General features: G+C 40.5%; 1 protein-coding gene across 1 annotated transcript; it reads right to left on the bottom strand.

Moving 5' to 3' along the window:
* Positions 1-2,514: 2,514 nt before the first annotated feature.
* Positions 2,515-3,774, bottom strand: KCNJ16 (potassium inwardly rectifying channel subfamily J member 16; the record flags this gene model as incomplete). Its single annotated transcript, XM_081271829.1, has 1 exon — positions 2,515-3,774. The coding sequence occupies one exon, from the start codon at positions 3,772-3,774 to the stop codon at positions 2,515-2,517; it is 1,260 nt and encodes a 419-aa protein (XP_081127955.1).
* Between the last annotated feature and the right edge of the window lie 21,759 nt (positions 3,775-25,533).

The raw sequence follows: 25,533 nt of genomic DNA, 5'->3' as shown, positions 1-25,533 counted from the left end.
TGGAGGAGACATATCTGTTTCAAGCATATCAGTGTTTGATGGAGTGGTAGCACATGAAATTAGGACTTCCTTCTGTCTCTCTAGGTTTATTCCCCCCTCAGGGCATTGTTTACAGATTGAGCACACCCTGCAACAATACCTGATGCCATGATTTGTTCTCCATCTAGTTAACTCCAATGCACCATTTCATTTTTAGGGAGAAGACGGATGGCATCAGAAAAAATATTCAACCTACTTATCATCAATGGAGCATTTAAAACCAGAAGAGCCATTTTGCACAGAACCTTTTTTTAACATTCACAGAAGCAACTAATTGTTATTTCGGATATAGCTGTCCACAAGCTATTAAAAAACCACGAAAATGGTTGACAGTACTGCCTATGTTATCATTATATAAGGCAGCATTCTTTTTATCACCAAATAGAGTTTTCACTACAGAGAATAAAGTATCTGCACATTCATTTAGCATTATTTTAAGATCTTTATTGTTAACATTGGGGAGTTTCCAAGTGTGTTAGAAATCAACACATAAAATTAGAGACAATTCTCACACATCACTGCTGATTTTACATTCTCTTCCATTTGAGGATTTGGTTGTAGAGGCACACAGCACAAAAGAATGTATTTAACCAAATGTCAATACCCCTGATCTGATATTATCCAGGCAAACATCATTCAGGAAGCTAAATGGGGAAAGAAAACTAGACCTGGGGAAAGTAAACTAAAAAAAAAAAGTGAGGGGTGCTTTCTGATTATTGTCCTTATTATTCTTTTTCTACGTTGGAGATTGTAATACTCTAATTTTGTCAATTATTGCTGCTATAAAATCCAAATTTTCCATGTGTTCGTGTGTATAATTTAAAAAAAAATGGAATTTGCATTCCTGAAGCAAGACAGAAAAAAAAATGTGCAAAATGTACATCACTTAGATCTCTGATTGTTAAGGTCCAGGAGAGTTTTGCAACTTATGACCTAAGCAAATTTTTTATTTCACAAGTCAACGGGAATGACAGATTTTTCGTGTGTTCATTTAAAAAGTAACTTGCTTCTGGGCAGTAGGAAGAGGGGAAAGAAGCAATGAAGGAAAGAAGCCAGGCAGGAAGGGAAGAGAGAAAAAAAGAAAAATGTGGGGACAAGGGAGAGAGAGAGAGAGGGAGAGAGAGAGAGAGAGAGAGAGAGAGAGAGAGAGAGAGAGAGAGAGAGATTGATTTTCCAGAAAGAAAACAGAAACTGTGTGTATGTCTACACAGATGTATATTTAAATAAAATAAACAAATAAAATATGTGGCATACACTTATTGCCAGAGCAGTAACAACAGAAAACACACACACACACACACACACACAAATAATTTCAAATGTAGCTAATAATGCCTCAATTGATAATTCTGAAATTGATTCTTCCCTCAAAGGTGATTGAATTTATGCCTAAAGTAATCATAATTTGATAGCTATTAACCTAGAAACAGAGTATATAAATTTATCTCATGTTCTAAAATGTAACTAGTCCCCTAACATTTAGATTCTTCATTTAATATATATTAAAATTGCCTTGTCTGTATTATATTTCACAAAATCATCCATATGAATGCTTGCTCCAAGTTCAACAAAAGATTTTATTTTCAATTTCGAACTAGAGGCATTTATGTCTTATAAAGTGACCAAGATGTTTCTGGGCACAAATGAATACATCCTTCTCTGGGAGTGGGGAAGGCTTCTATTCCTTGTATAGCAGCCCATACTGCAGGCTTTCAGGACAGAGGCAAAGTTCTCTCTCAAAGGGTCTGAGGATGTCCACAACTGTCTTTGAGAGAGTGACACTGCTCTAAATGACAACGTCAACGTTTCTTCTGCCACAGGGTTAGTTAGCTCCAGGACTCATTAGTTACCCAGGCAAGCGGCAGTGGGTAAAGTCCCAAAATTGGTGCACTGTCCAGTTTTTTTTCAGCCTCTGTCTCTGCCTGCTGATAATGAGACACCGTAAGAGGCAAATTGGGTGACTCTATCTGGCCAATGATTTCACATTTATGTATCTCAATATGACGGTACTCAAGGCATGGCTTATGTGTCTTGGTTAGATGACAGGATGCTTTTTACAAGAAAGCACTCTCCGGTTATCATTTTCTATAGATTAAAAAACTTACACATTCTAGTTTTCCTGTCTTTCAGTTTTTCCTGATTTCAGCACCTGGTCTTTACTCCCCATTACTGAAAATTGCTCCTCCAATTGAAGATACAAGTAAATGAGATAATGAAAGGAGATGAAACTTACTCCGTTAGTCTTCATAATAGATTTCTAAACCAAATTTGCTAGCAAAAAAAATAGATTTTAATGACATAAAGCTATGGAGTTTATATATTATTTTTTATGAGTTTAACCTACTCTACTTACTACCATCACCAGAACACAGCTGTAACAGTTTTTAAAGCCATGATTACAACTACTTGCCTTAGGTGATTGGCTGATTGTCTGAAGATAAAGTGATCAAGTAGTAGCCCTGCTTGTGTGCAGGATTACATCTGGGACTCTATGGAGACTCGATTTAGAGTCAGGAGAGCTTTCCGATAGGGAGCTTCCTTACACTCCTCCTCAACAGCGGTGGTGGTCTCCTCTGGGTTTTCACAGCTGCTGACGATGGCAACTGCACTAAAGGACCTTCTTCTGACACTGGTGTCTGAGGTACAGGATTCTCGGACGGGTGATGACTTCCCCATGTTGTGTAGCTGCTGGTCTTTCCAGTCCAGCTGTTTGGCACTGCAAAAGGGGGCATACACTTCCACACTTCCCTCAAACTGCAAGCAATTTACTTTGTAATACTTCCTCTTCACCTCCAAGACGTCATTAAACCTGTGGCCCCAGAGGATTTCTCGGGGCACATAGGAGCTCCTCGATTGGTGTGAGGTCCCAGTAGAATCACCAGTGTAGATAAAGGTCACCAAGATCTCAAAGTTGTCTTTGGCCACTGCTTTGCGATCGAGGGCATACAGAGGACTCTCATGGTCAATCTCGTGAACGATTGTTACCGGGGTCACGAGAATGATCTGGTCATTGACTAACTTGAGGTCTTTAAACGCCATTGTCATCCGCCCTTCGCTGTCTTCTGTATAGCGGAGAAGCTGGGCTCTCACTGTCCCTTCTACCACGTGGTTTGGTCGGAAATCACCAATGCGCCACATGAGGCAAAGCTTCCCATCCCTCATGCCTATCAGAGCAAAATAGCTAAATCGGATGGTCTGGGCTCTCTTTCGGGCAGTTGCCATTTTGGCCAGGGCAGCTCCAATGATGAAGGTGTTGATGATGCAACTTAAGATGGACTGCAGGATCACCGTGAGCACTGCCACCGAGCACTCCTCGGTGACACAGCGGTAACCGTACCCTATGGTGGTCTGGGTCTCCAGGGAGAATAAAAATGCCCCCGTGAAAGAGTGAACATTGTCGACACAAGGTGTGATGTCTGGGTCATTGAGCAGGTCTCCATGATGAAAGGCAATCAGCCAAAAGACGGAGCCAAAGATCAACCAGGAGAGAATGTAAGACAAAGAAAAGATCACAAACATGTGGCGCCATTTGGTGTCCACCAGAGTGGTGAAAATGTCCACCATGTAACTCCCCCATTCCCCAAAAATGTGCTTGAAGTACACATTGCAGTTGCCATCTTTATGCAAGAGACGCCGTCTGGCCCTCCTCTTCTCAGCTATGATGTGCTCTGGGGGATAGCCTGGGTATTTGGAGTCCACGTTTACAATTCGATAGCTGCTGCCGTAATAGCTCATTCTCTGTTGTGTCTTTAGAGCATTCAGTTGAGTTCTGGAGCAGTAATCGCTCTAGGTGTGTTAATGGTTCTTGATTTTTTTTTTCAGTTAAGATCTAAAAATAAATAAATAAGAAAATTAAACCCACTGAACTTTAGCTTTGGATTTCTACCTTCATAGCCGTTGGACAAATCTGCAGCAATTATCTGCCATCTGAAATAGCTACGACTTCATTTGAACCATAGAGACATTCAGTATTGATTTCTCGTTTCAGTTTAGAATTCAATAGAGTCATGATAGCAACAAAATATGCAATTAGAGAAAATAACACTTTTTTTTTACTATATGCGGAAAGCCTGAGTGAACACCATGATTATACCAAATGATGCCTCACTACTCTTTCGGACCTGAGGATAGAAAACATTTGCTTTTGTTTTTGTAGACTCCTCTTGCATGAGGGCATCTAGAAAACAAACTAATTCATAATAGACAAAGGTAAACTGTAATTTGGTTATTTGTCCAGCAGCCTTATAAGTGTTCCCAGTGCTGAATCCATACAGTTTTCCTTGGAGAACAACACAAGAAAGAGTTTCTACCTCCACTGAATGGAACTTACGTGCTGGTTGCTAATAAGTGGTCCTCACCTCCACTGCCTGCTGCTTTGTCTTCTTCCCACACACACTTCTCTTCCTTGTGTGCTTCCCGGGATAGAGCAGAACCCCGGAGCATCTACTGCAGATTAAACACCTTCCCCCTAGCTCCACCCTTAGTCTTAACTGGAAAATACCTTTCTTAGCCCAGAGGAGTTAAAACCACTCCCAGGTAAGCTTTCGGTAAGGTGTAGAGTTGCTTCTGTCTTTGTCTCATAACATCCATCCTTTCTTTCATTCTTTTATCCCCCCCCCTTAGACATTGGCAGCTCTTCTATTTCCCTCTGAATAGAAACCTAAAATTTGCCAAAGTTGCTAATCTTGTTCTCTCTTAAAGGGAGCCTACTGCCACACAGTTGGATCCTTCTCTCTAGTTCTTCATTGGTTTTCCGATGCCTTCACAACCAACCCCAGGCAAAGTATCATTGTTCTCCCTTTAAGCTCAGTTGTGACAAAGTTAAAGCACAACATACAGTTTTCAGTATCCTTGCTATAGACCAATGGATTTCCCCGATCAAGTCTGAAAGTAAACTCTAAAAAATACAAAGTCAAAAAAAATCCTCTTTAGTCACTTCTGTATGAAAATAAAACAGAGAACTAACAGCAGGCCATTTTCATGATTTAGTGATTATTAGAATATTCTGCATACTCCACTTATGCTAGATGGGAGAAAGGGAGTGCAGGAAGGGAGATTATACAAGAGGATCCTGCCATTCGGCTGCATAGAAAATGCAGTGAGAATAAATACTGTCCCTGACACTAAGATCCCCTGCCACCAACCAGGGAAAAGGTTCACTAAATACTCACTCAACACCGTCCTCCCTGAAAAAGGGAAGAAAGAGTTAACTACTCCCACTGAAATTGAATCATTGTCCTCTTTCTGCTAGGGATCAGGCCCACTTACAATGAACTCTTTGTTTAGTGGACCACTTAGGAGGAGGCACTCTGCTCACCGCCCCAAAACACTGTTAGGCTCCAGTGGATTTCTCTGTCCACCTGCCTGCATCTCAGCCTGATCTGTTCTGAGTAGCTATGTTCTCTTGCTGGTTAGCACTGACAGCATGGTTTTGGGAGGATGATTCTATAACTTCAGAACATGACCTGGGGCTGCCAAAATGCTTTCTAGAATATAGAACGTAAAATAGTGCCATAAACTTTGTTCGTAGCATAAATAAATAGAAAATTTGCCAAAATTTAATTGCTTTAACAATCACCATCCATTGGCCCTTGGAGATTCCTATCTCATTCGCCATTAAATGACACTACAAATAGAAGTTACTATGGGATTCAGTCTCTGCTCCTACTTGATCCAGGATGCCTGAGAATGGGATGAATTACAATCAGAGGCCCATATGATTTCAAATTAAAAAGCAGATGTGGAAATAGGATTTTTGTTTTTATTACATGCTCCTACCCTGATTCCTTAAAGAAAACTGCATGTATCATGGGAGGCTGAAAGTTAGAAAGCATAGTTCATAAATTAAGAGCTACTGTGTAACTCTGCTCTTTCATGTTGGCAAAAGAGAATAACACTTTGTATTTGAAATGGCATTTGGTTGGCATCCTTGTGAATTCCAGGGGTGCCAGCAACTGTTCTAAACAAGCCACTTTTAAAACACCTTCCAAAACATGCTAATGGGTGCATGAATTTTCAATTAATTCAAGTTACCAGCGAGCAAATTCAATTATGTGGAAAATTTGTTGCTGAACAATGGAACAATTTTAGAAGTACAAGTTACAACTGTGAGAATTATGCGCCATCTTCTGATGTGGTTCATTATTGGGATCATTCATTGCAACTGATCTGGAGACAAGCTTTCAGATTCTACTAAGGTCCATAAACTGTATTTATTTATTCTTTGACTTTCTCTGTTCATGGAAATGATGCTTTTCTTACGAAAAATGTCTTCAAGCTAAATGGAAGATGATAGCCAAATAAATCATATTACCTATTTCTCAGTGTACACTATGAGGAAAGAAGTTTATGGAGGCCCTTTGGTCAAAACAGCTAGACATTAGCTAACCTCTTGGTTAGTACATTGTGTTAATATGAACAACTGCTTGCCATCAACTAGCAAAGGAGAGCACCCGTGGATTGACTGGAATTCCATTTTTAACATTGTGTTTCTTATAATTAAACCCCAGCCTTATATTTGCCTAAATGTTTGCATAATCATCTTGCTGCCTTCAGTTCCATCATGAAAAAGCATTTGCAATCTCCCTACTTCCGTATTTAATTTTGCATGTTGCTATCCCATGCTATATAGTTAACCACAAAGGTGGGGAGAGCCCCGAGATTCCTTGGCCACAAGCATGGACTCTTACAAATGAAACTAGAGTAAGGACAGTCGCAAGGTCAGGAATGGCAAACCCTCAGAAGGTCATCAGAGCTTGTTAAAATGTCCAAGACACCAAGAAAAGCCTAAGAGGGCCCTTGACTTACTTGACGCCCCGGAGGGAGTCAGGAGAGAAGAAGTTGGTGGGGTCAGACCACCCAATCCTGCTGGCCACTTTTCTCATCTAGCTTACCATATGAAATTCGGGCATAAAAAAAAAGTTTCTTAATCAACTTAACTAGCAGGATATTCATCTAGTTCTTAACCTTCTAAGTCTTCAATGGATTAAAAAACAGTCAACGAATTCAGCACATTTCACATGGGACATCAACAGCAGGGAATATTTTTAACGGAGCCAACAAGTATCCAACATGTTTTTCCTCATTTCTTGATGTACAAAATTGTCTCAGTCAGACTCATAGATTTTGAAGCATTTTTTTTCCTGCCATTTTGCCACATTGTCTCATTCATTTATTGACTTTACCTACTATTGCAGATAGTTATTCAAAAGTAAGCTTTTTGGGGGGCCCAAGGACTAGGGATTGAATTCAGGGTTGCTTTGCCATTGAGAAACATCCTCTCTCCTTTTTATTTTTTGAGATAGGATCTCACTAAATTTCTAAGGCTCTCCTCAAACTTGCAATCCTTTTGCCTCAGCCTCCAGAGTACTTGGGATTATAAGAGAGAGCCACTGCACCTGGTCCAACGTATATTTTTTGTTAGCATGCTGAGGGTACAAACTGGTGCCACATTGATAATAAAATCTGGTCTTGTCTCCAGCATCTACTTAACATAATTATATTCCTTTCCTAGTTAATTGTATAATTTGTGATGCACCACCAAAACAAATGGTCGAAAAATTCTTTGGTAAATTCAATTACTGTTGTCCATGCCCTTTGAGGTTAAAGTACCCTCTTTCCCACATCAAAGACCAGAGAAGTCAATGCAAGTCATCAGTAGTAATCAAAGTACTCTCCTGGCAACTATTAGATAAGTTTTGGTGGAAATGTGAGAGCCTACTGGATAGAGAGTAGAAAAGGTGGCCTAATTCCTCAAGCAGGTCATTGGCCTTGAACACAGGTTTTGTTGGTCGAGCTCTGCAGGAAGCAGCAAAGACACTGAAGGGGTGGGAGAACAGATCAGTCAGGGAATGCAGACAGGTGGTGGCACAATGTGGGTGAGCACTCCTCACTGACCAAGGAGAGACAGGGATTGAGCTACGACAGACCCTACACAGTCAGGCTGTTTTCCTACTTTGTTCAAAGCCTGTTCCACAGCTCCTTGCTTGGGGTAAGGGCCCTGTTTTGCTTGGAATTCTGATAAGACATACAGACACTTAGAGGTAGCTCTGCATTCCGCCTCTGAATTCCTGCTTCACTCCGGAACCTTCTAGGATACAGTCCAGACTTCTCCAAATCCCCCGATATCTGGCTTCAGTTTCTTCTTTGTTCACAAATCCCTGGCTTCCTTCACAGCTCCAGTTTGAAGCTGCAGTTGGGAATAGAAACACAGAACATCACCAGTGACATTATCCCGAGGTCCTGTTTCCAGCCCAGCTTTTCCTAAGGGGATATTTATATCCTCATCATAAATCCGTCCTCGCCCAGATGCTGCTATGTTCTATAAGGAAGTAGAAATTTGGAGACTGGGATTTCGTTTTCCTCTGCATGTCAAGGTTGTATTAAAATCAGTTTGATCATTACATGTATGTATGTATCAAAATATCACCCTGTGTCCCATAAATATGGATACATGTTATGTTTAATTAAAAATAAAATAAATTGTAGCAAAATAACATGAATTATGATTCCACGTAATTTGGTTTAAAGGTCAAATTATTTTAATAAGAATTAGTCTCAGTGTTTTTTTTTTCTTTTTTGTATAATAGAGAAACCCTGAAAGAAAAGGCAGACCCTAGGGCCAGGTCTGTCCTCAACTTCCAGAGCACCTTTTTAAAGTTATTTTCTCTAAACCTCAATATACTTATTCATGATATAGGAGCATAAGACCCATGTTACTGAGTTACTGTTAGATATGAATGAAATAATGAATGAGAAGACACAATATCCTGTAATAAGCCCATATAAGATGCTCACGAAGCATTTCGTTGACCCAAATTTTTTTTTTAAAGAGAGAGTGAGAGAGGAGAGAGAGAGAGAATTTTTAATATCTATCTTTTAGTTCTCGGCGGACACAACATCTTCGTTGGTATGTGGTGCTGAGAATCAAACCCGGGCCACGCACGCCAGGCGAGCGCGCCACCTCTTGAGCCACATCCCCAGCCTGACCCAAATTTTTTAAGGACTCAGTTTCCTCCTTTGTAAAATTACTTTGCTTTTAGTGTCTCAAGGCTTTCCACTGACAAGGATGGTATCAATGTTCCTTACCACCAAGCCATAAGCGCCACTTCTCTGTCTTTCCACTAGTTCCCCAAAGCCCCAGAAACTAGGTAATTTTTCTTTCATATTCACAATGGTCCATTAGAACGATTTCCTGTTCCTTGTTTTGCACACACCTGCAAGCGCACATGCACACATGCACAAACTCACATGCACAAACTCACACGCGCGCGTGCACACACACACACACACACACACACACCTGTACTTCTAACTCAGTATGAAAATTTGATTAATTATTCTGAGGAACCAACTTAAGGAAACAAGACTGACAAGCTTGGCACAGTTTACAGGTTAAAGAAATTCGCAAGATGATTATCCTGCTTATTCTTTGTCTTGAATTGTATGTGGATGATGGTTCTGATGGTTTCTCTTGTTCTTATCTTGCCAACAGGCCTGTCCATCCCTGTCCTGGTTGGATGCTAGCCCAACACGCTGTGATTTTCCCTGGAGCTGGATCTGGGTAGGTACAGAATTTAGGTGTGATAAGATCCCACTTAAAAGATATAATTCAATACTTCTTTGTTGTGCAAAGAAAGCATTTCCCCAATGACCTCTAAATTCCCTACAGGAGAAATTGTTACTAATTATTTTCATTTTTTAAAAAAAGAATTATATTAAAACAAAACTGTATTCCTACTGTGTGCCACTCCCTTTTAGGCCCTGGAGAACAGAATTCCACCTATGTGAAGTTTATACTAGGGAGGTGCACATCAATAAACTGAAAACAAGAATCAGAGACAGTAATAACTACCACGGAGAAAGTAAAATAAAGTGCCAGCGTGGAGAAGGGCCAGAAGCCAGGAGGAGGCTGCTGCTTATCAGAGACATCAGAGAAGGTTTGGCCCAGGACCTGAGAACTTGCTCTTCACACACACCTTGGGGAAGAATGCTCCCAGCTCAGACCCCATTCCCTCTCCTGTTTGTTTGTTTAAGACAGTCAACAAGTGGTTGTTAAGGCTCTCAGTATCTCTAGATGAAGCTTGGCTCCTGCTGGCCTGGTTCTAAGACCTGGTTCTCATGAGAACCTGTCCTTATGGGAACTCATCTGCATCTTATCACTGAACTCAGATTTTCCTGATCTCTCACCTGTTCCACCTGTTTTACATAACAGCCTGCCTTCTGCCTCATTTCTTGTCTCCCTCATCCAGAATGATGATCTTAAACCTTGAATATTAATCTCCTTCTACCACAGGCTGCAGCACAAGCTACATACTATCCCTCTGCAGTATAGTGGATAAAGGGCAGGAGGGGAGACCAAAGACTTGGATTCTAGTTATGGCTCTAGCAGGTCTTAACTAACTGCCTGTTGTCATCATTGTACAAGTATCTTTAAGCCCCATGGTATTTATTTAGGACATGGGAAAAGTAGTTGATTAAGCTCAGAATGTTTTTTTTTTGTGAGGAATGAATGCTATGAGAGTACAATGGCTAGCAACTTGAAGGTGTCTTTTTATAGTCACCCTTTAAACTTTAACATAAATAAATATTTTGCCTCTGATAGCTCCTCATAGTAGGTCCTAATTTAGTCTGAGAGAGAGGAATGTTCAAGCTGTGGTATGAAGAATAAATAGGAATTAACCAAGGGAAGAAAAAAAACTGCTTCCTAGGCAGAGGAAAAAGTATTTTCCAAGGCCCTGTGACTCCAAGATGCATAGGGCATGCTTTCCAAAGAGCTGAATGTAGACAGGAGTGGAAGAAGAGAGAGACAAGGCTAGAAAAAAAGGTCACAGCATAAAAGATCTTACAGGTAGCATTAAAGTTTGGGGTCTGTCTCCCAAGAACAATGAATGCTATTGAAATAGGGGTTTTGCATGATAATTTTTGCATTTTGAAAAGATCACTTCAGCTGTCCAGTAGAAAACTGGCCGCAGAGCTCAAAGAGCAGACCAGGAAAAGTAAGCCAGGAAGCTATTTCAGTGACAAGGTAAGAGATGATTGTGACTGGGATTAATATGATACCCCTAGATGGAGCAGAAACCATCTCTCACTATAGTGTTTCTCCCTCTGCATCCAGAGCAGGGTCACATGGCCCAGGTATGACCAATCAAGATTGTGTTTTGAGAAAAGGTGATAAATGCTCTTATGTCAGACAACCACAAGGAATCAGGAAGCCAGTGTTGATATGATGCATATCTAAGTGCCCAGGGAAAAAGACACAAATCATAACTAGTTTAGCAGACAATCCCTGAGATAAGGTTTTCTTTTTGTCTTTCCTTTTGCCAAAATTAGGTTCTCTCTCTCTCTCTCTTTCCATAATTCCTCGGATGCTATAAGTTACCAGATATATTTTCCATGACATTTTCTTCTGCTGTTTTAACCAGTGATAGTTTTGTTGTTTGAACAACAGAAGAAAATCAGTTGAAGATCATTTTAATGTACATTTAAAAAATATCTTCCCTATGCAAGTGTACAATTTAATTCTTTCCCTGAGTCTTATTAAACAAATATCAGCAGGCCCTAATACATTGGGCCACCTTCAGAGTAGTCACCTGGCTGCCCCTCACTCTTGGCAAAGCCATCCCGTCTTCAATAAACCACATCTTCAGTGGGCCACAGCAACACCTTCCCAACAAGTCTCTCATTTTTGCCATTGCTGCACTTTATTCTATTTTTAAAACAAAATAAAAACCTGCCCCTCTGTGCTCAAAATCCTCCAGTGTCTTCTCACTGCATCTAAAATACCTTGTGTAATCCGTACTCCACCTGGGTTGTATGTATCTGACCTCTGCCTCTCTGACTCGAGTACATTCTCCCCTCTCCTCACTGTTTGGTGATCGATAGAGCTCTCCGTTGCATCTTCTTTTTTATTGACATGAGGGTTAGAAAACTGCAACCTGTAAGCCAAATGGGACTTGTAGTGGTTATTTTATAAATAAAGTTTTATTGGAATACCCTCCCATCAAAATTTGTCTATAGTCTGTGGCCATGTGTTGTCACTGAAGAATTTTAGGAAATGCCACTCCAAAGATGTCACTTTAGTATTCTGGAGACTTCAAACTGAGGGAACTTGTGGATGCAGACAGAAGCCCTCTGGGGTCCCCTGGATTTGCTCACAGGTAGATCTTTCAAGAGAAAAATCAAATGTCATCAATTCCTTCCCCAGGAGTTTTATCAGTCAGGGGAGATTAACTCCTATCACAAGGAGGAGACTGGAAGTCCACACCACACCCCACCAGCTTTGTCACAGAGGATCGATTCTTCTCCTAGGGACCTGCTCATCATTCACCCAAGTCATTTCCTCTCCCCTCAGATGCCTCCACCCCCTCACTCCTCTCCTAGGAGCAAATGTGTTTGTTTTCATAACCCACTGGTTTTGCGGGTATTTCCCCTTCTTTCCTGTGGTGTCCAGTGCACATTATACATTTACATTCTTTTGTTCTGAAATAATCTCCCTGCTGTCTGATTATTTCATAAGCTCAATTATTGAAACCTCAGAGGATAAGGGGAAATCCTCTCTCCCTACATCATACATACCTACAGGTAGGGTAGTTGTAACAAAGACCATGTGGTCCACGAATCCTAAAGTATTTGCTACCTTAAACATTCTCTGCCTCTTCAGTGGAAAGTTTGACAAACCTGCTCTAACGTGCATGATCGATGAATTGATGTCTTGCTCGGTGGAATAGATTGTCAGCACTGAGAGAAAAGGGTCACACTTGTCTTACTACTATATCCATGCCACTGATAAAGGTAATGTAATGGTAATATAATGTGTGGCATGTAGATGCTTCCTAATCATATTTTGAAGGAATGAAGGAATAAATGGTTGAATAATACAAAGACGATACTAATACTCAAGGGGAATCAGTTTCAGTAAGAGAATCAGCATTCCAAATGCCAGATCTCCCTTCCTTCATTTGTCCTCTTTCCCCACCTGTAGTTGCCAGTTAATAGATAGTTAAAAAAAAAATACAATTCATACTGTCTGTTTGATTTGGCAGTTTGTGGAGACTGACTCAATATGAGAACTGCATCCAACTATGCTGCAGACCTCTCTGGAAATGTGGAATTTAAGAAAATCATAATAATATGTATCCGGCACTACCAAGTGTTTACATTTGTTAAATCTATAACTGAATTATTAGAAATTTGACTTCTCAAATACCCACTTGAATCAAATGTATGGAAGATGATATGTCATGAGCTTTGTAATGTTTTGAACAACCAATAAAAAATAAATAAAAAAAGTATGACATTAAAATTTCATTTAAAAATATTCAAATATATATATATATATATATATATATATATATATATACCTAATTTGAACTGTAGGAGATGCGCATATTTAATTTGAAATATTTCTAAACATGAGTTAGTTATATGTGATAATAGTCTATGAATTTGGTATACCCTCAAATCCAGCAATTCCACTTGAAAAAAAATATTCTAAGAAAATTACTATGGATGAGTGCAAAGTCTTGGCTACATTGGAGGGCTTTGACAAAATGTAGCTCTCAGCTAACCATCTAAGAAGTATGCTATTGGTTTATAGATAATGGTATAATGACATAATTACCCTGTAATCATCAAAAGTGAGGAAATGGAAGAATGACAGGAAAAAATTTGAAACATTGGTTAGTGCAAATAAAAACATTACTATAAAACAGCTTGAAACTAAAACATTTTAAGTTTAAATATATTTAACCATGGAGAAAATGCAAATGATATACAACAAACTATTAATTATGGCCCTCTCTGATTGGTGTGGTTATTTTTTCCTCAGTTTTCTTCTATTTACATTTTTGATATATCTAAAATTTGACAATACACATACATGTCTTTTGCAAAAACAAAACCAGGTATTTTCAGTTGATACTCTGAAGCATACTAATTCAGAGGCTGCGTAAAGAGAAAACAAACCAATAGCCATCTAAAAGCATTTATTAGACCTTTTAAAAGGCAGCTATAAATAGCCCAGAGAGGCAGACAGTCTTACAGACGTTGAAAGTCAGACATTGATGCTGTAATTTTTGCTGGAACAATTCACAGAAACAAATATAGTGTCATTTAATTCATCTAAGTAAAACCAGATCTCATTTAAAACAAGGGGGTGGAGGAAAGAGGGAGCCCAGAGACGGATCAGATTTGGGCGCTAGAGACCAATTGGAGAAATCATGAAAGCAGTTGGGAGCTAATCGGGGCTGTTGAATGCGGGGCTAGAACTGTTTGGGCATCCTAGGGGTTTCCCCCTCAGGGCCTTCTCTTGTTCCTTCTTCATTCTAAACCATATTAAATGCTAACACTTTCACTTTGGGGCTTGGGACAGCAAAGTCTGTTTTAGGAATCTTACTTTTATCTTGACATTTTAATAACTTGGGAAAGAAAATGTTAAAAACTGTGCTTTTATGCAATTGTAGGACGTGGGTCCTACACTGACAAACTTTTAACACCCGAGGTAAATGGTGCTTTCAATGGATGAGCTCTGAGGAGGCAGTTGTGGAATTAGAGTACAGATGGGCTTAAATAGCTGCCCCTATCTACTTCTTAATAAATACATATTCATACTCTGCTACCTCACATAGATACGCCACAAGCAGTGCTTTAAAAATATCTCCTGCACCCTCCCTAATCTCTATTGTCCCTAATCTGTTAGTGGGGGGTGGGGTGGGCTCATAGGATTAGCTTTCTTCCCCACCGTAGGCAGAACGATCTGTCCTTGAACACATACCCACCATAAGAAGGAAATAATTTGGCCTGAAGATGGTACCAGAAGATCTCAGAAATTACTATCTCCCAAATTAACAAGTGAACTACAAAACTCATAGAATGTAGCATTTGAATCACAGTCTCTGGGACAGGAGTTCCCCTGTGTTTTCCTTTACTGGCAAAGCAATAAAACTTCTTGTTCTGTTTTCTCAATGAATAAATAAATAAAGCGTAGCCTTCTAACAACCTCCTTCCAAGTCCTAGGGGAGCACAGGACCCTTGTGGATCTTTGGGCTTCATCCCTATCCTTCTGATTTGATGGTGTCATTTGACTCTGGTGCATCCTCAAGGTGGAGATCTACTACCCTCAAGTTTTAAGGATTGGGGCTGCATTCTGACAGACACAGACGTGAGTTTGAGTTCAGAGGCTTGCTTGATCACTGGAAACACCCAGCATTTTTGCGAAAATCATTCAGCCTCTTTGAACTTCTCTTTGCTCGTCTGAAAAATGCACCTCTCTAGATGGCTATGAGGATAACATGAACCTCCTTCACCGTGCCCGGTGTGTAGTAAAGACACAATCATAGTGCATGTTTATTTGAGTACATTCTCAACCAAATAATAATAGAAAGTGGGGTCATCTTCTGCAGGACTTGGGATTGCATTATCAAATCCATATGAAAGAGAGTTAACTATCATTTTCCCCCCACTGTTAATTATAAGGTCAGCAATTTCCCAGACCTTAGTATCTAATTGCCTTGACCTTCATAACCTATGGGAAGCTGCCTAGAAGAACTTCAAGTGCCATGAAGCATAGAAATCAGGTACTGGCCACCCATGTTGATCTCAAGAGTGACAACAATGCTCTTTGTGGTGGTTCTCCGGTGCCAGGTTACCTACCACTGACCTTTACCAACTCCCATACAGTGCCTTTTGGGAGTGGCTTTGTTTGAACAGAACTGTTCGCTCCAAAACAATTGTGATTTATGGAAAGCATATGTGCCGTGACTTTTGACCTTCTCAGAGTTTGGTATTTGTGGCATTTCAACAGACGTCCAAAGCCTAGCTCTCTGTTGCTATTTTCCCATTTGTGAGAGTGGCCTACAAGTTGTCCTCTTTGGCAATGGACGGAGAGTCTATTTATTAGTCCATCCCATCTGCGGGGAATCACTGAGCTCACAGATGTGATTTGCTCGCAGACCAGGAACTCCCTGGATAGTGTCTACAACTTCTTTGACCTTTAAATGATTCAGTGTCTGTTTTAAGCTGTCAGAATGAAAACCCAGGACATCTTTACTGGGGAGGAAAATAAAGCAAGTGTTCTCAACTGCTGGCACCATTCCCATATCCCCTGTGAGAATTGAGAAGGCCTTCGAATGCAAGACAAAAGTTTCTCCTAGGAAGATTGCCTCTAAGGCAACACTTACAGCTGAATATTGCCTACCACGTGAGATGAGCTTTCTATTACTGTGCACATTCCCGAGACCCCTTGGTAAGGAAGCATTGCCACTTGCTACAGATAACAGGAGATTTAGGAAGCTAATAGGAGTTAGTATGTTTGATAGACTCTTGAATTTCCATGCATTTAATTTCCTATGCTTTTTGCTACCAGTTACACTTCTGTTTTCACTATAGTGCTGAACAAAAAGAGTAAATCATACTGTTCTGATCTGGAAGGCTTGGATTTCATTTTCTATGATAATCTGTACAAACAGAGACAAAACAACTCAGTGATATCTTTCTTAAAAACAGAAGTGATCCATCCCAGAGTTTCTCAGACTTGAGTATTCTTTTGGAGGGGCACTGAGGAATTGAGTTTGAGGCTATTTTTCCTTCAATCTCATGTTGAGATATTTAAATCTTCCCAGTAAGAGTCTCTAAAGCACTGGGCACAGTGGATCCTAACTGTAATCCCAGCAAACTCTGGAGGCCGAGGCAGGAGGATCACAAGTTGGAAGCCAGCCTCAGCAACTTGAAGAGCCCCTGTCTCGAAATAAAATAACAAAGGCTTGGAGTATAGCTCAGTAGTAATGGCCCCTGGGTTCAAGCCCCAGTACCAAAATAATAATAATAATTATAGTAATTATTATAATAATAATAATAACAACAACAACAACAGGAAGACAAATTTAAGAGTTCTTATATCATTTAACCAAATAAGCCAAATGCCTGCAATGATCTAGAAAAGATCACGGAAATGGTTTATGCATATTCTTTAATTCAATCAATAGTTAACTATATCTGAGTTATTTTGAGGATTGTGACTAAGGATTTTGAGGACTATTACTGTCCGTAAGAAGCTCACTCTTTCCAACTCGACCACAGACGCTCTGCCATGGCAGCCCTCTGAAGAGGGAGACCTTTGTGCTAGAATAGTACCAACGGTGATGGATGTTGCTAGATCTAAAGAATGGCAGCCGAGTTTGAGGCCCTTGCCAACATGTAAGAGTCGAAGGGTTTTCCCACCACTCCGCTTTTGTGGTTAATACCTATTTTTTTAGGCCAGTGAAGGAAATTCGGGCCATAATAAGCCATTAAAGATGGTAATGAGAAGTCTAATTGCATTTGGAATAAATCCTAGGCTTTGAAAAAATGTTCCATGAACATACATCCCAGGTTATTCAAAATAATTTTTTTTCTTATCTGAATTCAAGCTCCAGATGCAACAGATGCAATCAAGAGGAATATTCTAGGTCATTGAATAAAAGGCAGTTGGGAAACTTAAAATAATTCCTTGGGTTAATTCATCCTGTGGACAATGACCCTATGAACATCTGAGTGGTATGTGACTTGAACAAATAGGTATCTCACAAACAAAAACAAATTCTCCCTTAGTCAAGAACATACACAGTTAGCTACGGAAATGTCTAATATATCTTGAAAATTTAATAATTTTAGCTACTGATTTTTAGTTTATTTATAGTAATCTTAACTATAAATTGTGACCTGCTTTGATGATTGAAGAAGGGGAGACAGATGGGACACAAATATTTCTCTGCTAATATGCTAATAAAATTATGTTTTGCTTCATGTTAATTGAAATGCCATCTTCCACCTGCATGTGGTAGATATTATTTATGAAATATTAATTCAATGGATGAGATTTGGGAGTCTAGTAGGCATTTTAAATATTTATGGAAAGATGATACTATGAACTAAAGGTTCATTTTCCATTTGTAGAATTTAGGAACAGGGAAAGTAATGTTGACTCTTTAATTTAGAAGGGTAAACTTCATGAGAATCCAAATTCCCAAATCTCATGTAAATTGCTGATGGAAAGATAGACTGGATGCCCTCATTGAAAAAAACATTAGAAACCAATCCTCAAAGACAGATTTTCAACCACTTGTGAGTGTTCCCATGCCAGCTCCCATATACAGAAACACTTTAGAGAAGAGACATAATAGGTTAAGGAAATACTTTCCCTGTTAGTCATTCATATTTGGCTAAATGGCAGCAAAATCTCATGAGAACCAAAGAAGCCCAAGGCCCAGGCCATTACCCTCGGATCCCCTCAGGCTTCCATTTGGTTCTGGAGCTTTTGGTCCAGGCTTGCCCAAGCATGGCAACAGGTTACATGTGCCAGTCACGCAGAGCAGGCCTCTACCTCCTCTCCCAATGCAACACATTGGGAACTGTGACCTTGCCTGTCTGTGGGCAGACTGCCCCAGTCCTTTTCCTAAGGAGATTTCACTTTCAGTTCAACAGAACAGCACTTATCAAAAATCTGAACTATCTAGGCCTTGACTGCCAGGAAGTCACAAAAGCACAGCCAAGTAGCAATGTGGCATGACCCTGAAGGTCCAACCCAAGAGCAGTTGGGGACGCTCCCCAATCTTTCTCTACACATTCCCAGCTTCTACTTTTAGTGACACCCTCCCCCTCTGCCCAGCTCCACCTCTTCTTTCAGGAGCTCGGTGTCATGTCAATCTCCACTGATCCTAACAGCAACCCTGAAAGGCAGGTTTTATCACATCTTTTATGTCTCGCAAATTAGCAAGCCAGGTTACAGAGTATTTCACTTTATGCTCTAAGATTGCAACCCAAGTCCCTGAAACCAGATTGTAAGCGGTGCTTAAAAGTCAATATCACACCTGTGGATGCGCTTATCTTTTGTGTACAAGACTTTCACCAGGTTTCTAAAATCTAAGAGATTATATATTATGCCTCTAACCCCAGATACCAGGTTGTAGGGAGGTATTTCAACATTCTGAGGTGACTCTCCAGCTTTCCTGAGATGTGTCTTCTTTGTCTACTCATAAATTCAGCCCTTGATATACATGCCAGTGTACACAAGTACAGCTAACTGTCGAGCAGCAAAACCCACCAGATTAAACCATCTAGAATCTGCAATAGCGGCAAAGAAATAAACAGACCCGGAAGGGATTCTCTCCATGAGAGCTAACTGAGACCTGCCTTTTCATGGTTAATGCTTCCAATCATGGCATTATATGGCCTGTGAGTGGACCAGTGGGAGGACCTTTTTCTCTGGATACCCTTCGTAATTATCCCAATAAGCTTTAACACATAGGGGAAAACAATTCAGCAGGTCCTCAGGAAATCAGGAAGAATAAAGCTCCCTCCTGCATGGGTCAAAGTACACAGAATTATCTTGGTATTGATTCCTTCTGCAGTGAGAAGCTTTAAGCTTAGGGAAGAATTAGCTGAATCATAAGGATTCAATGCTAGAAAGCAGTGTGTGCGCATGTGAGTGTGAGTGTGTGTGTGTGTGTGTGTGTGTGTGTGTGTGTAGCTATGTAAGTCAGGTTCCTGATCAGTGAGTTAAAGGGTCCACATTCCAGTCTCTGCTCTATACATGTCCTTGGTTGTTTGTGCATAGCCCAAGGTCATTTCCTCAGAGGTTTAAAAGAAAACTAGTTCACTCTTCGCCAGAGCTCTCTCAAATGGCCACCAGCATTTACCTGCTGATTATTGCAACTGTGATGGTAGATATGGGGAGGATGGAGAGGATGGGGGTGGGCAACAATGAAAGCAACAAAAACCAAAAAAAAAAAAAAAAAATCCAAGAAAGAGAGAGAATTTCATGCCCTAACAGGTGAAGGAGGAGGGTCCTTTGTCAGGTAAAATCAGACATGAATGAATACCTGAGTTGGTGTCCTTCAAAGGATAAAAGTATTTCATTTAGATAGAGAAATAAATTTATGAGATAAGAAGAGCCACTTCAAGAGATGTACGGTGTGCAGCTGAGTGATGATGAAAAAATGTGATTTTCTCTTGAAAACTGCTAAGAAGGTAAATTTTGAGTTTTCTCATCACACACACAAAAAAAAAGAAAGATAAAAACATGAGGTAATGCCCTGCCACAGTGTATCATATTTCAAACAATAGATTATGCATGATAAATGTATATTTTATGTGTCAATTAAAAATAAATATATAAGTAAAACCTGAAATGCATTCAGAACCTGAAAAAGCACATCTCCCTCCTCATTTCCAAAGATATGCTACACTGTTAGAGCATCTGTTATAATTACAGGCTATAATTTTCAGGCGCGTGGAGTGTCTTCACTTTGGAGAGATCATCTCCTGACCTTGTAGATGGAAGACAACCCTCACTTTGAGTCTCTCAGTCTGGAAAGACCCCCGCAGCACTGACCAGAAGAGTGTCAGGACTTTGGTTAATCAGTTTAATAGATAAAGGAATAAGGGACAAGAAGGAAGGAGAGATACAGAGTTGGGAATTGAGAAGTGAGTACCGCCAGCATGTAGGTAGGTGAACACTGCATCCAAGAGGCTCAGCAAAACGTTACTGGGCCCCGGGGATGCAGTTGGGGCTCAGGATGCTCAGACCAGGGAAGTATGAGTGTCAAACACAGTCCTCAGCCAAGAAGAAGGGCTTCCTAAGTGCCAGGTACTTAACATCCAGGAATTTCCTTAATCATCCTAGATTTAGGTGTCAATATTATCCCCATTATATTTACAGTCAAATAATTGGTGCTTAACTAGTTTGGTAAATTTCCTCAGGGTCACCCAGCTTTTTTGCTGTTGTGGCTAAAAAAACCAACAAGAACAATTTTACAGGAGGAAAGTTTATTTGATGGCTCACAGTTTCAGAGGTCCATTGACAGCTGGCTTTATTCCTTTGGGCTTGAAGTGAGGCTGAACATCATGGTGGAAGATTATGGCAGAAGGAAGCAGCTCACAGGATCATTAGGAAGTCCAGAGAGACTCCACTGTCCAGATGTAAAATATATAACCCAAAGCCACACCCCCAATGACCCACCTCCTCCAGTCACACTCTACCTGCCTACAGTTACCACTCAGTTAATCCCCACCCAAGGAATAATTCACTCATTGGGTTAAGACTCTCACAACCTGATCATTTCTCCTCTAAGTCTTTTTGCATTGTCTCACACAGGAGCTTTTGGGGGACACCTACATCCAAATCATAACAGGTAATAAATGTTGGGTGCAAAAGACTCTGAACAATTCATCTTGTTCCATTACTGAAGTTGGAAACCTTCATCAGGAAAGAAGCTAGTGGAGGCAGAATCAGGGTGAAGGTTGGATTTGAGCTCAGGAGACCCTGGGACTGAGTCAAAAGTGCAGAACAGAACCAGCTGCAAGAAATGCTGGCTGAGGCCCCTGAGATGCGTTTTCAACCCACTTACCTAGGACTTGTAAGGACTTAGGAATGACCCTTCTCAGAACCTGGAGCAGGAAAGATTGCTTGTGAGATCAAATGCCCTCAGCTCCAGGGACTGGGGAAGCTCACGGGCAGAGAAATCTGGGCAACTCATGTTGCGAAATGTCAATCCATCTGTGCCCAACCCAAAAGTCTAGTCAAGACAAACAGAGAAGGAGGAGGCAGCACTGGAAAATGGGGTGAAAGGACATCTTTCCCAGAAAATCAAAGCAAAGTTTCAATGAAAATGGTTTCCCATCCACAGAGAATTTCAAATAAAAGTAATAAAGTTTTGTTTAATTGGAGATATTTCAGATCATTAGGGTAATGGTTGATTCTGGATCTCTTATTTTTAAGAGAATTCACAGTAATGGTGAAGGAACGAAAGTAGAAGATTATACAATAAAAATAACAGAAGAAGAAACTATTAAATATACAAACTTACATATTCTAAGCCTTTATTGAGCACCAACTATATTCCCTTTTCTGTGATATAGAGGTGCTGAGATAAATAAAACCTTTTTCTGGTTCTTTTCACAACTTGTTATTCCAAATATATTATTTAGGATTTTTGCAAACCAAATGATGCCTTTACCATAATCATTAAGACCTAAGTTTTGAAATACAGACTTCATGTTTTGAAAAACATGACTTCACTCCAAGTGGCTGACACTCTTGCCTGACAAAATGGGACACCATATATTCACATAATACAGACAGGGCCTTGCTCTGTGATGCCCAGAGGGTGGGACGATATTCTGCTTACAGAATTTATGAGGATATGGATTTAATATCTGTATCAGAAGGATGTTTTTACCATTAGTGTCTCCAACAACAGACACAAAATATTGAAGATTGAGAACTTTCACCCAGTGAATTTGGATAATCAGCTTAAAGGATTTACAGAAGGGTTTTTCAAAATCGTCAGGCAGTTGAACTAGATAGCGCTGGAGTTCTCCTTTAGCACTGTAAGATGTTAAATGGTTCTATCTTACATTATTTTTCATTAACTAGTACACAGCATTTTCTCCAACATTTTGAGATGAATATCAGTGAAAGTCTGTCTAAGATAAAGAGAAAACCGCTTCAGAAAGACTTCATCGTCTCATTAATGTCAAGACATTTGAATCTTCTAATTAAAAAAAATTTGAATTATGAGACATATCAGCCATGACAACAGGAAAATCGTCCCAATTGATGTTTTGATGCTATGTGGGTTTGGGTTCATTCTGTTGACTTTTGTAATTTTAGCTAACTTATTTTCATTTTTATTTTGTAATTCTCTGTATAACTAAAACTAAAAACAAACAAAAAGCACTTTGGATTGGATAGTGGATTTTCTGATCGATCATTAAAGAAAAGCTAGGGTACATTCCTGGGAAGTCTCCAAGGACAGTAGGTGTTTCTGGACCAGTGACTCTCAGAGTTCAAGGCTCTACTGATCCCTCTGTGATGCGGGTAGTGTGGCCTTTGAAGAAGAACCAGATTCAGATATTTGAACATCTGCATCCTGTGAGGCCCTTTTTTTCTGATTCTTCTCACAACTTGTTATTCCAAATATATTATTTAGGATTTCTGCAAACCAAATGATGCCTTTACCATCATCATTAAGACCTAATTGTTCTGTGAAATACAGACCAATTTTGAATTTCGTCTCTACCATTTATCTATGCAAACTCAGACTCTGAAAAAAAATGAGGTAATTACGAGAAGTAAATCAGATAGCATTATAAAATAATAGATGTCCTGTCTGTGTCTATAGTTTTCACCTAAAGTTTAAGCACTGGGACAAAATGGAAACCTCTACCTTGGCTGACTTGGAGCAGAGACAGTGACAATAGTGGGTGAGACCACTGTGCACTTTAGCACACTTTTAAGCACATGCTTGGATATAGCAGAATTTAAAAGATCAGAATGTGAAATGACTGATCTGTCCTTCTTATATACTGTGTACACATAGCAGAATGTCCCTGGTCTCGACTCTTTCGGATCTCCATGGCCCTTCAAGCCAGCCCATCCTAACATGCCATCATCCCTGACATTGGCTGCAGACACAGTGCTCATCAGAGGATGCGGCCAGGGATGCCTTATGAATGTCAAAAAGCTAAAAGCTGGTTATTGCTGGCCAGAACACCAGAGCAGAAGCAGAGCTGGGCTGCTGTAAATAGCCAAAACTCCCTTGGATATTGCAACTGTATTCCACCTTCCTCATGACAGAATTGCAATTGGCTTGTATTTTCTTAAACTGGAGAACCAGACCTGTGTTCCTTGGAACTGAGCCATCTGAGATATTACCCTGAGCCTGGCTACTAAACCACTTTTGCTCTCTATCAGAGTCTCCTTCCTCTCTAAAAAGGAGCTAATAAAAATGGTCTCCATTGAGTTTGTGCTCCCTGTGTGCCAGGTATCATATCAAGAGATTAAATAATATCTAAGAGACTGATTCTATTAAAGGCTGTTGTCAAGGAGGCAGAGAGAAGCTAAGTAACTGGGAAAGGTCACACTGCTCACGAGTGGCCCATTGGGCTCTACCTTTTGCACTTTCAGAAACTTTCAGAACTGGGGACATTGCTTCTAACTTCCTCTCAAGTTTATTCCAAGGCTCATTGGAAATAAAAGCAGGACATAAAGGATCTTTTCAAATGAAACAATTGTAGTTTTTCATAAGTGGGGCATTTAAGGTTAACCTTGGCCATGCAATTACATAGAACTTAGAACTTCCAGAGACAAATTGGATTCCTCCCACCTGTGCCACCTCTGGTGAAATGGAAACCTGAAGGCGGCGGCTGGTGGCCAGTGCCATTTGCTCCTGAGCAACAGTCAAAGTTACAAGGTGAGAAGCTTATGGCTTTAATGAAGCTACCTTTCAGCAGGTGTTTTTACCAAGCATCTTTTTAGTATTTCTCTTGGTAGTTTTAGTTATGAAGATGCAATTAATTACAAATCCATGGAAGCTCACTTCACCATACAGTTTTAAATTCTCAATGCCCTTGGTTGTCACTTTGCAGAAATGGAAGAGCGACCCGGGCACACAAGGAGACAGTTTCCACAGGAGGCTGAGGCTCCACCAAGCCCACACTGCCCTATGTCAGTCAGTTCTTCAGGTCCATCCGGCTAAGTCCTCATCCTTGCATCTCTTTCTCTGAACATTCATTCCCTTAACGGGTCAATCAGTGAACTCTCCTATTTAATCTGTTTGTTTCAGCTCCCTGGAGATGACACAAGAGAAAGAAAAACTTTCCCAGTCTGTGCAGCTATAAAGCATGACTACAGAGCCCCAGGAAGCTCCATAAACGTGCCTCTTAGCAGCACATCCACAGAAAGACCCAGCTCAAGAGAGCCCGTGAGTAATTAGTTCAGGATAGGCTGTCTTTGTGCTCCTCGCTCAGTCTTACCTTAGTGACAGATAACGAGCTTCAGATCCAAGCCCGGCGTCCTTTTCATCCTGTAAGAGCAGTGCAGCTCAGGGGGCTGGGGGTTCTTTTACTGCCCCCTCTGAAGCTGTCAGCACCTACCACCATGGAGATGAGAAACCGAACAGGAGAATCTCGCTCTTCTTTGCCTTTCCGGACACATTCACGGACACACAAAGGCCACTGAGTTCTCGGCTTCACTCCAGTGAATCGACACTTTCTTTAACTGGTTCCCATGCCTACTCACACTAGGTAGGCTTGCCAATGGTGGCTGACAGCAATGAGGATTAGGGAGCACTCTCCTTCCTCCACACCTCTTTGTCTCTTGATCACACCTCTGTGAGCCTGTTCAATAGCAAGAATCTCCCACAAGAATCTCCAAGTGGCCACAAATCGCCCCTAGACTTTCAACGACCCAGAAAGCTGGATCTTTTGCAAATACCTCCAGGGCTTGAGTGCTGCTTCCAAACTGTGTTCTTCTTAAGTTTAGGTGCTCTGTTACTGATACAGTAAAGATTTTTCTATGCAAACACACACCCTGTCTGACAATGTAATCTTACCCCGAAGGTAAACAGCATCTTGCCCAACGGTGTTTCATTTGGGTTCCAAGGAAATGTGTGACCCTAGAAAGATTGTCAACCTCCATAGTGATTCCAAGGGCAAGGTTTAGATGTTCTTGAGAAA

Source organism: Spermophilus citellus (genome assembly GCF_964194105.1).
Source record: "Spermophilus citellus genome assembly, chromosome: 17".
In the NCBI taxonomy this organism is placed as follows: domain Eukaryota; kingdom Metazoa; phylum Chordata; class Mammalia; order Rodentia; family Sciuridae; genus Spermophilus; species Spermophilus citellus.
Note: the sequence above shows the minus strand (reverse complement) of the source record. Positions and strands in the feature narration are given on the sequence as shown.